The sequence below is a fragment of the Bubalus bubalis genome, chromosome 9 (assembly GCF_019923935.1).
Source record: "Bubalus bubalis isolate 160015118507 breed Murrah chromosome 9, NDDB_SH_1, whole genome shotgun sequence".
In the NCBI taxonomy this organism is placed as follows: Eukaryota; Metazoa; Chordata; class Mammalia; order Artiodactyla; family Bovidae; genus Bubalus; species Bubalus bubalis.
Window position 1 is genome coordinate 89,355,268 of NC_059165.1, and position 13,811 is coordinate 89,369,078.

Here is a 13,811-nt window from a genome sequence, read left to right on the forward strand (position 1 = left end):
TATGACTTTAAGAAAACCGACTATCCCGACTAAGCATAATGACTAGGTAAATAACAGTTTTAAAATGAAACATCCATTGGGGCTTGGTTAAATTGGGAAACCATTTTATTGTTGGGATGCTCTTACCTAGTTCAAATAAAGGTTAAGCACAGCATATATACTGTGACTTTTTAAAACCCTGGAAATATTTAGAAATTTGAGTTGAGCCCTGGAATGGTATGCACTTATGAAAGAAGTGTAGCCAAGAGGATCTCTGGTCTGAAAGGGTGGTTTGAGAAAAGCAAGGTGGTATCATTGTAACAGGGAGAAGAGGAAGTGGAAAGCATAGAGAAAGACAAGGTTTGGTATTGAGTTAAATGCCAGACTCTTCTTTATTTGTTTATGTAGAAAGATTATTTACTGATGCTTTTTTATGTACCTAAGCACTATATTAAGTGGTACTGATAGAGAGGTTAGTATGTTTAGTGTTTATGAGCCCTAGCTGCTTGAATACAGAATTTTTTTTTTTTTTGCTTCTCCATTTATTGTGTGACTGGGCAAAAGTGACCTAAATGTTCTTTGCCTTAGTTTTCTCATTTATAAAATGGATGTTAAAAATAGTTTCTATGGCCTAGGGTTAATGTGAGAATTAAATGCTTAATGTATGTAAAAGTGGTTAGTACAGTACCTGTCACATAATAAGGTTGATACTAGCCATTTGTTTTGTTTCAACTTTAAAAAAAATTCAGCTTTGTTGGAGTATAATGGCATATACATTGTAGGCTATTTAAAGTATACATCATGGTGATTTGACAAACATGTGTTCCCCAAAAGGTTTCTCTTCTTTTAGTTAGTTAACACATCTATCACCTTGAACCAGAAAGCTCAGCTTCTCTGTACAACGTTGCCAAATTAAATCCTGGAGACAGTTTTGGGTGAAGTAGAAAAGGGTAGCTTTATTGCTTTGCCATGGAAAGGGGGACACAGTGGGCTCATGCCCTCCAAACCATGTGTCCCCAACTGGGGAATATAGTGACAAGTTTTATAGTAACAGCGTGATTAGCTCCTGGCCATTCTTCTGATAGTGAGGAAGTAGGAGTCAACATCATCAACCCTCAGGTGTAATTACTCTGGGGTCTGCATGTCCTGGGCAGCATCCCACCTGGAGGGGTTTCGGTATTGCTGCTGCTGCTGCTGCTAAATCGATTCAGTTGTGTCCAACTCTGTGCGACCCCATAGACAGTAGCCCACCATGCTCCTCTGTCCATGGGAGTCTCCAGGCAAGAACACTGGAGTGGGTTGCCATTTCCTTCTCCAATGCATGAAAGTGAGAAGTGAAAGTGAAGTCGCTCAGTCGTGTCCAACTCTTTGCGACCCCATGGACTGCAGCCCACCAGGCTCCTCCATCCATGGAATTTTCCAGGCAAGAGTACTGGAGTGGGGTGCCAGGGCCTTCTCCGTCCGTATCTGCAGAGTAGCTCAAAGATATTGTGATAGTGTGTGTATCTGTTGGTAGGGAAACAGGACCTTGACCCAAGGCTGCTCTTGACTGTCTCTCTCTGGTCTCCTCCCCTCCCTCCCCTAAATAACTTTATTGCTTGAATCTGCCCTTTGGAACTCAGGGAAGGTCATGGAGGGTGAATGAAGGCTGCTTCCTATAGTCAAAGAAATGGGGAACACAGAAAGTCCTTGTGCCCAGGAGCCCCACAGGGCCCTGCAGGGTATCAGCCTCACTTTTTATCCTTGTGTGTGTGTGAAAACATTTAAGTTTCACTCTCAATAAATTTCATTTATACAATATAGTATAATCAGCTATGGTGAGCTGTTTAAGCCATTGTTATTAAAAACTTAGTTTAATTTTAATTAGAAATAGAAAAATTTCCTCCCAAAATAATAATTATTTTTTATTTCAGTATACCTTCTTAATTATATAGCTTTTCTATATTTATACATCACGTTTTATAATATCAAAATTTACCTAATCATATATTTTAGTCTTTTTTATAAACATTTATAATGAATTAACATTTTATGGTTAAATTCTGCAGTTTTCTAATAAGTAAATAATATAATTTTCTATTTCTTTAGACTATCATTGAATGTCTAAAATATATTTGTACTGGAGATTTTCCTCCTGGAACCAAAGGAAATACATTTGTTCATGATCCCAAGGTAATGATGCCAGTGAAACATCTTTTTTTTCTTTTGTTTTTTAATTTTATTGAAGTATAGTTGATTTGATTGTGTTAATTTGTGTTAATTGTGTTAATTTCTGCATAGCAAAGTGATTCAGTTATATATATTCTTTTTCATATTCTTTTCCATCATGGCTTATTACAGGATATTGAATATAGCTCCCTGTACTATAGAGTTGGACCCTGTTGTGTATCCATGTTAAATGTAATAGTTTGCATCTGCTAACTCCAAACTCCCAGTCCATCCCTCCGCCTCCCCTCGTCTCCTTGACAACCACAAGTCTGTTCTCTGTGAGTCTGATTCTGTTTTGTATGTGCGTGCTCAGTTACGTCCAACTCTGCAACCCCATGGACTGTAGCTTACCAGGCTCCTCTGTCCATGGGATTTTCCAGGCAAAAATACTGGAGTGGGTTGCCATTTCCTACTCCAGAAACATTTTTTTAATAAAATTTTTATAATGATAAAAGTGATAGCTCATTGTAGAAAACTTGGCAGTGGAAAAATATGAGATATTGAAGTCACTCATGTACAGTCAGTGAGTGATAGCCATTGTTGACATTTTCATGTGTTTCTTCTCCTTTACGTACTGTCTTAAGTAGCTGAAATCATACTCTTAATTTTGTATTCTGAGCTTTTCTTCCATCTAACATTATCATCTAGTCCTGTGTTATTAAAAACTATATTAAATTCTTAGTCTGGGTGTTTGGTACATGGGTGCTTTTTATTTTATTAATTTATTTAACTGGAGGCTAATTACTTTACAATATTGTAGTGGTTTTTGTCATACATTGACATGAGTCAGCCACGGCTGCACATGTGTTCCGCATCCAGAACCCCTCGCCCACCTCCCTCCCGATCCCATCCCCCAGAGTCATCCTAGTGAACCAGCCCTGAGCACCCTGTCTTATGCACTGAACCTGGACCGGCGATCTGCTTCACGTTTCAACACTACTCCCTCAAATCATCCCACCCTCGCCTTCTCCCTCAGAGTCCAAAAGACTGTTCTTTACATCTGTGTCTCTCATCTTGTGTCTCTCTTGCATATAGGGTCATCGTTACCATCTTTCTAAATTCCATATATATGGGTTAGTATACTATATTGGTGTTTTTCTTTCTGACTTACTTCACTCTGTATAATAGGTTCCAGTTTCATCCACCTCATTAGAACTGATTCAAATGGATTCTTTTTAATGGCTGAGTAATATTCTATTGTTTATATGTACATGGGTGTTTTTTAAATCTTTGTACTTCTTTGTCTGAAATATTTTCTACTTAAAACACCTAACCTTTTATGAACATTTTTAATGATTGCATCATTTTCTTATATTTAGCCTTGCTTTTAGTTTTTCATTAAAATGTACCATGATGAAAGTCTGTGTATGAATCTTTGAATTATGGTGTTTTAACTATTTGTGTTTAGGACATAGACTTTTCTATATACATTTTGGTTTATCCTTTTTTTATTTTCCTTTTTTTATTGCAGTATAGTTGATTCACAATATTGCATTAGTTTCAGGTATACAGAAAAGTGATTCAGTGATATGTGTGTATTTTTTTATTTTTTTCCTTTTTTTATTGCAGTATAGTTGATTCACAATATTGCATTAGTTTCAGGTATACAGAAAAGTGATTCAGTGATATGTGTGTATTTTTTTATTTTTTTCCTTTTTTTATTGCAGTATAGTTGATTCACAATATTGCATTAGTTTCAGGTATACAGAAAAGTGATTCAGTGATATGTGTGTATTTTTTAAGATAATTTTCCATTATAGGTTATTACAAGATATAGAATATTGTTGCCTGTTCACTCTTGCTTATCTTATATATATTACTATGTATCTGCTAATCCCAAACTCCTGATTTATCTCTCTTCCCGAAGTAGGTTTTACTTTGGCGGATGTGTAGTGAGGTCCTGTGCCTCTCATTACCCCTGCTTCCCAAGAGTTTGTTGTGTATTTCTTCCAGGCTTTTTTGTGTGTTTATGGAAAAAAAAACCTCTGTGTGTATACAAATACACTCACATAAATATTTTAATACATCAATAGAATTTTATTTTGACTATTATACAAATCAAGTATTTATTTTGTGATATTTTTGTTGCTGTTTTTTTAGTTGCTAAGTCATGTCCAACTCTTGTGGCCCCATGAACTGTAGCCCTCCAGGCTCCTCTGTCCATGGTATTTCCCAGACAAGAATACTGGCGTGGGTTGCCTTCTCCCACGGATCTTCCCAACCCAGGAAACAAACCAGTGTCTCCTGCATTGGCAGATGGATTCTTTACCACTGCGCCACCTGCAGATATGTTAAGATATATATACTTTTGTTTCATTATTTTTTGGAGAAGGCAATGGCACCCCACTCCAGTACTCTTGCCTGGAAAATGCTATGGACGGAGGAGCCTGATGGGCTGCAGTCCATGGGGTCGTGAAGAGTCGGACATGACTGGGCGACTTCACTTTCACTTTCATTATTTTTAATTACTTAATAGTATTCAATTGAGTTTATATTCTCTAGCTTATTTAACTGAAGCACTGTTGATGGTCTTTTAAATTGTTTCTACTTTTATATGGCTAAAGATAACTCTGATTATGAAAGTGATCTTGGGCAATCTTGGCCTGCAGTGGCTTGAAGCAGGATTTTGGCTCCCTGGCCAGAGACGGAAGTCAGGCTGCGATAGAGCACCGAATCCTAGACTCTAGACCATCAGGGCCAGTGGTCACTGACAAGGCCCTGGCCCATTGGTTTTGTAGAAATTAATTTCCACAGAGACAGAAAATCGTGAAACATGTTAAGTGTTTATTTGAAAGAAAAAGAATATGTATGAATAGACTCACATGAGCAGCCTCAGAGAATCATGCCCTGGAGGTAGTTTGAATCACTTATATGGGGCATTCCTTCCAGGTTTCCTCTGGCCAGTCATATTACTTTGCCTGGTTCTGAGCCTGTATTTGATTTAACTCAAGGTCCTCCCCTGTGTGAGCGCACATTTCGCAGCCAAGGTGGATTCTAGTGAAGAGGCCTATGGGCAGGTTGACATCATCTACCATGGGGTGGTTCCCCCTTTTTTTTGGCCCCTTAGGAGCCTTTCCGTGCATGTGTTGTTGGGAATGTCTCCTTGACCTCAAGAATGAGAAATATGTGGTTTCTATCTGGGCAGGGCTCAGGTCCTCCTCACTTCTGCTGTTATTTTCGTCTTGGAGTATCTGTCCACAGGGGACAAACTCCAGCTGCTCAGCCCGGGGCACATCTATCTCCTGTCTCAAATCCCCCCTGAGAGATGTGAACCCCAAGAAATCTTTATTGGGAGGATAAAGGGTGAAGGTCTGTCTTTTGGGCTGGCATGGGGCTTGTAAGCCTACCTAGTTGGGGTCGCAGAGCTCTCACCCTGTCTCAATAAGGGGCCCAGGATGACCTCTCTTGTTACACCAGCAGGATCTGTTCTGAGGAGTGACTGGCATCTCCGCATCGCCATTATCTTGATATGAAACTACTGTAATCTGGAAGAGACAAACTTAACAAGTAGATTAAAAAGGCAGGGGCCAAAAACCAATAAATGAACTATTATAACCAGGGCCCAAGCAGGAGTAAGAACCAGGTTATATATGGTAGCAGTTTTGATCCTGGTCCATATAGAGTCAGTACTGGGATTACCCTGTCAGAAGGGATGGAGCCATTTGGCATGATCTTACATATTTTTGATGTCTGCTTCTGTTAGCCCAGTGTGATTTGATGTGGGTGTTATCGACTCAGTTGGTTGGACAACCTGACATTAATAGACAAAACAGATCTCATTTCTTCTCAGGAAAATAAGCCTGAAACCCAGTTTGGACCTAGTGCTTTGGGGAGACTTGTAACCAGGTAGCCAGTTGTCTAGTTTAATCTAACTAGGTTTTAACCTTGGATGTGATATTAACACATAAATAATATAAGCTGTTGATCATCATACATGTCTTCTTTTTGTTATTTTGTAAAACAATTTTAGTATCTAAAAATGTAATAGTTACAAGAGGAGACTTTTAAAAAGTAAGGTTGTAGTTGCCAGCTGTTAGCAGACACTGTTTTGAGAATGGCTGGTGGCATCTCAAGACTGATACCGCTCAGAAAACTTAAGTTCCCAACAATATAAGGACTTGTCTGAAATCACACCCAGTACTAAGTGTCACTTAGTATTGCCTTGGATGTCTGAAGCATAGTTACTCCATTTTGACTTTTAATTGTGGTTTTCTCCTTAATAGTCAAAGCAAATGCTGCCATTAATGATGTTAGTACCTCTCTAGGTATGAGAAGATGCAAGAATTTGGGCTCATAAAATCTCCTGAAAATATCTATCTGAAGACCTGTTTTGTCAGTTTTTCCCAGAGCACAGAGTGAGTGCCTCATTACTGATCTCCACCCTGAACCTCTTTTAGGGAGTGTTAAAGGTCAGCAGCTGCAGCAGCTCATGATTTAATCCTTGCCACCAACCTACAGCAGTAGGTGGCAAGTGCCAGTCTCCAGTTGTCAGGGCCCCTTTATGGTCATTAATTTTATGGTCATAAAAAGGGCCCTTTCATAACCATTTCATCCCATGGTGCTCAGAATGCTCATTCCTGGGTCTGGTGAAATTTTGTTGCTAGGCTGCTCAGTGAGCTATTATTAGACTAGGCCTTATTAACAGTAGCCATAAATTTCTATACCACTTGTATTAATTACTAGGCTCTTACGGTCTAGGAAAAGATTCCCTCTTGTAGCTTCTTCTCATAAGAGTTCCACTGTTATAGTCATTGACCTCATATAGAACTATAAATTTTTGTTGGAGACTCAGTCACACAATGGTAAATGCAAGAAATGACAATCTTGTAAAACAGGCAATGTAAAAAAATAATATAGCTAACAGTATTATTAAGGTCATAAGTAAGAACTTAAGTTAAGAATTTGTATTAGGTACAACCCAGTATATCCCAGATTGTCTGACTTGGTTTTGTACTGATCCTTATCTTTAAGGGAAGTTATCCACAAGGCACTCAGCTCGGTTTCCTAGTGGTGGTGTTCAGTTGCTCAGTTGTGTCCGACTCTTTGCGACCCCATGAACTGCAGCATGCCAGGCTTCCCTGTCCTTCACCATCTCCCAGAGCTTGCTCAAACTCATGTCCATTGAGTCGGTGATGCCATCCAACCATCTTATCCTCTGTCGTCCCTTTCTCCTGCCTTCAGTCTTTCCCAGCATCAAGGTCTTTTCCTATGAGTCAGTTCTTCACATCAGGTGGCCAAAGTATTGGAGCTTCAGCATCAATCCTTCCAATGAATATTCAGGACTAATTTCCTTTAGGATTGACTGATTTGATCTCCTCGCAGTCCAAGGGACTCTCAAGAGTCTTCTCCAACACCACAGTTCAAAAGCATCAATTCTTCAGCACTTAGCTTTCTTTATGGTCCAACTCTCACATCCGTACATGATTACTGGAAAAACCATAACTTTGACTATACAGACCTTTGTTGGCAAAGTAATGTCTCTGCTTTTTAGTATGCGGAGTTTATCATAGCTTTTCTTCCAAGGAGTAAGCATCTTTTAATTTCATGGCTGCAGTCACCATCTGCAGTGATTTTGGAGCCCAGGAAAATGAAGTCTGTCACTGTTTCCATTGTTTCCCCATCTGTTTGCCATGAAGTGATGGGGCCAGATGCCATGGTCTTCGTTTTTTGAATGCTGAGTTTTAAACCAGCTTTTTCACTCTCCTCTTCCACTTTCATCAAGAGGTTCTTTAGTTCCTCTTCACTTTCTTCCATAAGGGTGGTGTCATCTGCATATCTGAAGTTATTGATATTTCTCCTGGCAATCTTGATTCCAGCTTGTGTTTCATCCAGGCCTGCATTTCACATGATATACTCGGCATATAAGTTAAATAAGCAGGGTGACAATATACAGCCTTGAACTACTCTTTTCCCAGTTCTGAACCAGTTCATTGTTCCATGTCTGGTTCTAACTGTTGTTCCTTGACCTGCATACAGGTCTCTCAGGAGGCAGGTAAGATGGTCCGGTATTCCCATTTCTTTAAGGAATTTTCCAGTTTGTTGTGATCCACACAAAGGCTTTAGTGTAGTCAGTGAAGCAGAAGTAGATGTTTTTCTGGAATTCTCTTGCTTTTTCTGTTATCCAGCTGATTTGGCAATTTGTCTCTGGTTCCTCTGCATTTTCTAAATCCAGCTTGAACATCTAGAAGTTCTTGGTTCATATACTGTTGGAAGCCTATCTTGGAGAACCTTGAGCATTACTTTGCTAGCGTGTGAAATGAGTGCAGTTGTGCCGCATGTTGAACATTCTTTGGCATAGCCCTTCTTTGGGACCAGAATGAAAACTGACCTTTTCCAGTCCTGTGGCCACTGCTGAGTTTTCCAAATTTGCTGGCATATTGAATGCAACACTTTAACAGCATCATCTTTTAGAATCTGAAATAGCTCAGCTGGAGTTCCATCACCTCCACTAGCTTTGTTTGTAGTGATGCTTCCTACAGCCCACTTGACTTTGCACTCCAGGATGTCTGGCTCTAGGTGAATGAGCACACCATCGTGGTTATCCAGGTCATTAAGATCTTTTCTGTATACTACTTTTGTGTACTCCTAGTGTTACTAATTATCCTTAGTATGATTTAATTGTTCCCAACAAAGGAATTAATTTTTCTTTAGAAATAGTAAATCATTTACTACATTTACTGAGCCTTTTCTACAATGACTATTTCACACCTTCTCTTAAACTTAAAATGTACTCTGTTCAATTGATGGATGATCTTGCCTTGTGTTTTCTTGAGAAAATAGAAGGAATCAGATGAAAAGTCCTCATTTCCAATCATTAAATCTACCAAACTACCCTGCATATATATCTGTAGTGTTTTCACCTTTGTGATAGGGGTAAATTGTTTATCATTTGTTTTAAGGTCAATTAAGTCCTCTTGGAACCTAGATCCAATATCAGTCGCTTTTGTCAAGTCAGGCATTTTGCCTTTCAGCTGTCTTTGCTCCTGCATTCAGTTTCTCCCTCTTTAGGGTATCATTTACGTCAGCAGATAAACATGGTCAGGTTGCACCAGTCTACAAACAGACACACTCTCCCTTTACTCCAGTTCAGCCTCTGGCTACTACTCTTTGTTCTGTTTATACCAAAATTGTTAAGAGTTATGTGTACTCATTGTTTTCACTTTATTGCTTCCCCTTTTCTCCCCAGCCTACTCTGTTTAGATTTTCTTTTTTTCCCCCTCACTAAAACTGCTTTTGTAAGGTCACCAGTAATCTCCATATTGCCAGATAACTTTTTAAAAAAATATTTGTTTAGCTGTGCCAAATTTTTGTGGTGGCACGTGGAGGTCTTTGATCTTGTGGCATGTGGGATCTTCTCTTTTTTTAGTTGTGACATGCAGAATCTTTGTCTTTATATCTTGTGGCATGTGGGTTCTAGTTTCCTGGCCAGGGTCCCCTGTGTTGGGAGCACAGAGTCTTAGTCACTGGACCACCAGGAAAGTTTCAGAACGGTTATTTTCTAGTTCTCAATACTTTCTCTGCAGATTTGATGTATTAATAATTGGTTTTCCTCTTTTTTTAAAAACATTGCTCTCTTGGCTTTCATGACACCATAATCTCATACCTCTTTTTTGATGGGCCATCCTTTAGTCTCCTTTAATGAGTCTACTTTTGCCTGACTCTTATTGGATGATATTCACTCTCACAGCTTTAAGTATTGGTTATGTTGCAGGAAGAGGGACCTCTTTCAGGGCCCAAGAGTGGGCTCTTGTCTAACACTCAGAAACGAATTGTCTGAGGAGACATGTGCTGAAAAAGCAAGAGACTTCATTGGGAAGGGGTACTCGGGCAAAGAGCAGCAGAGTAAGGGAACTCAGGAGAACTGCTCTGTCGTGTGACTCGTGGTCTCAGGTTTTATGGTAATAGGGTTACTTTCCAGGTTGTCTCTGGCCAATCATTCTGACTCAGGGTCCTTCCTGGTGCTGTTCTCATTGCTCGTCCAGGATAGATTCCAGTGAGAAGGATTCTGGGAGATTGGTAGGACATACGGATTAATGTCTCCTGTCTCCTTTTGATGTTTCACAAATTCTTCCGGTTGGTGGTAGCTTGTTAGTTCCACATTCTTGACCAAGAACTCCTGTTGTAAGATAACCCATGCAGATGGTTGCTATAGGGCCTGGCCTTAACAGGCAGTTTGGGTCAGTGGTTCCCTGTACAGTTACATGCTGATGAATTCCCAAATATTATATTTAGTCCTAACTTCTTTCCTAAACTATAGACATGTGTCCAGCTGTTTAAGTATATAATGGGAATCTCCAATTTAACATACTGAAAATAGAACTCTTGGTTCCCTGTTCCCCCATTCCTCTCAAATTCTCAAGCCTGTTACTACCTCAGCGTCAGCACCCTGCAGTTTAATAAATGATGTCATCTGCACCTTTGCTCATGCAGAAACCTGTTTGTCATTCTTTTAGTGATTCCTTTATCTCATCTTGTTTCTAATTCATAAGCAGTTCTTACATACTCTTCTACAGTATGTCCAGAATATGTCCCTTCATTTCATCCCTACTGTTTTCCTGGTCCAAGCCACCACCCTCTTCCCTTTGAACTATTCTGATAGTCTGCAAACTTGTTTTCCTGACTCATTCTTTTCTTTTTCTGGCTGTGTCATGTGGGATCTTGGTTCCCCAACCAGGGATTGAACCCATCCCTCCTGCAGTGGACATGTGAAGTCTTAACCACTGGACCACCAGCGAAGTCCTTCCTGATTCATCATTGAAATTCTTTTTATAGAGAAGAAGAATCTCTTTTCTAATAGCAACAAATTATCTCTATATATTTATTCATTCAGTTAACAGGGAGTGGGTCTTTTAAAGTCTGAGGAAAGAACATTCCAGTCAGTGTTAATACTGACTGCAGAGTCCTTGAGGTAGGATCATATTTGGTGTGTTCAAGGAATCACAAGAGGAGGAGCAAAATAATAAGGGGAAGACCAGTAGAAAATTAAGTTAGACTAGTTGAAGGGTCTAGATCCTATAGGATTTGGGGTTCTAATTTAAATAGGAATCCATTAGAAGATTTAAGCAGGAAAAGGGCATGATTTGTATTTTAAAGTGATCAGTGTAGCTGCTGAGAGGACTGTCTGTAAATGGCGAGGGTAGAAGGGTGAAGATTGATAAAGGGCATTTTGTGGTAATCCAGGTGAGGAATATTGGTGGCTTAATTAAGTGGTAATGGTAGAAAATATGACAAATGCTTGGATTTGGGATGTTTTAAAGGTAGAACCAGCCGATTAGCTATTGATTTGGATAGTGGTGTATGAGAAAAATAGAAGCATCAAACAGAACTTCAAGTTTTTTGACTTTAGCAAATAGATAAAATAGTAGTAATGAGGAAACTCTGGAAAAGGAGGTTTGAGGGCCTCTGGTTTAAATGTATAAATTGGGATGGGAATTCCTAGGCAGTCCAGTGGTTAGGGCTTGGTGCTTTCATTGCTAGGGCCCACCACCCCCCTCCCCCCTGCCCTGGGTTCAGTCCCTGGTCAGGGAATTAAGATCTTGCAAGCCGAGTGATGCAGTTAAAAAAGAGGGAAAAAAAAAAAAAACCCACATGTAAATTGGGGGTGTTTATTATGTTGTTAGATATCGAAAGGAGATGTCCGGTAGGTAAATAGAAGTATGTCTGAGGGGAGGTTTGAGTTAAAATTAGGAATCATTGATGCGTACACTTATGTATATAGGCTTCCCTGGTGGCTCAGAGGTTAAAGTGTCTGCCTCCAATGCGAGAGACCTGGGTTCGATCCCTGGGTTGGGAAGACCCCCTGGAGGAGGAAATGGCAACATATGTATATAGTCAGTCTTAAAGCCTGATAGGATCTCCTAGGAAGTGAATATAGAGAAAACCTGAGCCTAGAGCATATTAGCATTTAGAAATAAGAGGAGGAGCCAGTGAAAGATGCTAAAAAAAAAAAAAAAAACAACTAGTAAAGTAAGGAAAATAGAGAATGGTGTCTTAGAAGACAAAAGAATAGTGTCACAAGAAAGGAGTCATCAGCTGTGTCAGGTATGTGGATAGCTCAATCAAGAAGCAGATTTGACTATGTGAAGGTCATTGGTGATCTTGACAAAACCAATTTTAGTAATCTGAGAAAACAGGAGGTGAGGAAGTAAAACACATAGAATTGTTTTATGAGTTTTGCTATAAGTGGAAAGAGATGGGGCAATAACTGAAAAGGTTTGCAGGATCAAGAAGAGTTTTTTTTGGCTTTTGTTCCTGTTTTTTCTACATATGTGTGTATTTTCTGGATGTTTCCATGTTGATTGATGCTCTAGTATCTCTGCCAGTCTCATCTGTCACCCACCCCCTTTCCAATTGCTTTCATCTTTCTAGAGCTGTTTTTCTCAGGTATCTGCTTATGTCCTCTCTGTGGTTCTTCTGGCTATAGTGGTTTAGCTCTCTTCACTTATTACCCGCTTTTCGGCTGCTCGCATTTTCCAGTTCTGAGCTCCCACCCACACTTGTTCATCAACTCTTCTCTCCTGAGTCACTCACACCTCCTACTGTGGGTGGAGCCATTTCCCTCACCTGAATTGCCCACATCCCCTTGGTTTTCCCAATATGCTATGTTCTTCTCAACATTTCAGTTTCTCTCACCCTCTTAGATCTTCAACTTCTCTTGTCTTTCTATTTCCCTGTTTTAATTTGACCCTGCACCTAATATTGTTTATCTTAAACAAATGCCTGGGTTTTTCTGGTTTTTCTCAGTAATTTTTCTTACCTGTGTTCAGTTGTTTCTATCTTTTTAGGTACTTTGATTTCCATGTTGCTCTATTTGCCTAACTTCACACCTTTCTCCTCTACTTCTTTCAAACTTTCAGCTACGTGAGTACATCCATTCTTCTTCTACCTAATTTGCATTTCTTCAGTTGACCTGGACCCTCAGAAGCTCATTTCTCTGTTATCTGCATCTCATCAAGTTTGTTTTGCTTCTGGCTGATACTGTAAATTTTCTGGATGCTTGTTTCCTCAGCAGTTTCTTTATCCCATTTTGTGGCCATATATTGCATTCCTAAAAGTGGGAGATACTAGAACATTTATAAATTGATAGGAATGACACTGGATAGAGGGGGAAATTGATCTAAGGGAGGGGACAATTATAGAGCAAAATCCTTGCGTAGGCAAGAAGAGATAAGATCCATTGCTCAGCTGAAGGAGTTAACGAGAGTGCACACTGTTTATCCATTGTAAAAGGATGGCAGGCAGAGTACATATGGTAAATTTGGTAGTGAGAGAATGAATCAATTCTCTTTTGATTGTTTCTATAGTCTCAGTGGAAAAAAGAAGTGAAATCATTAGCTGAGAGTGGGAGAAGGGGATGATTGAAGCTAGTAAAATTAAAAGGTAGTTTTTATTTCAGAGTAATTTGATTAGGGAAGTGTTAAAGGGTTATGTGACAGTGTCAAGGGGTCACTTGAAGTTTGTGGGTGAAAATTTATAGGGAGAGCAAGCATTATGTTTGTGTGTTTTCAGTTTTCTTCAGCTGCTCAGTGGCAGACATTGAGTGAGTTGGAAAGTTGGATTTAATCAAGGTTGAGGGTTTGCCTGGTAAATAAAATGAAGGGAGTAAGAGGCAAGGAATTTACTAT

General features: G+C 39.5%; 1 protein-coding gene across 2 annotated transcripts in view; it reads left to right on the forward strand.

The window, feature by feature from the left end:
• Positions 1-13,811, forward strand: part of RAD50 (RAD50 double strand break repair protein) — a 108,211-nt gene that overhangs the window by 942 nt on the left and 93,458 nt on the right. The window contains exon 2 of one of the 2 annotated variants that reach the window (XM_006046046.4): positions 2,068-2,151. The exons of the other annotated variant lie outside the window; for it this stretch is intronic. Within the exon in view, the coding sequence (XP_006046108.2) occupies positions 2,068-2,151 (84 nt within the window). The remainder of the gene's footprint in view (positions 1-2,067; positions 2,152-13,811) is intronic. 2 annotated transcript variants of the gene reach the window in all.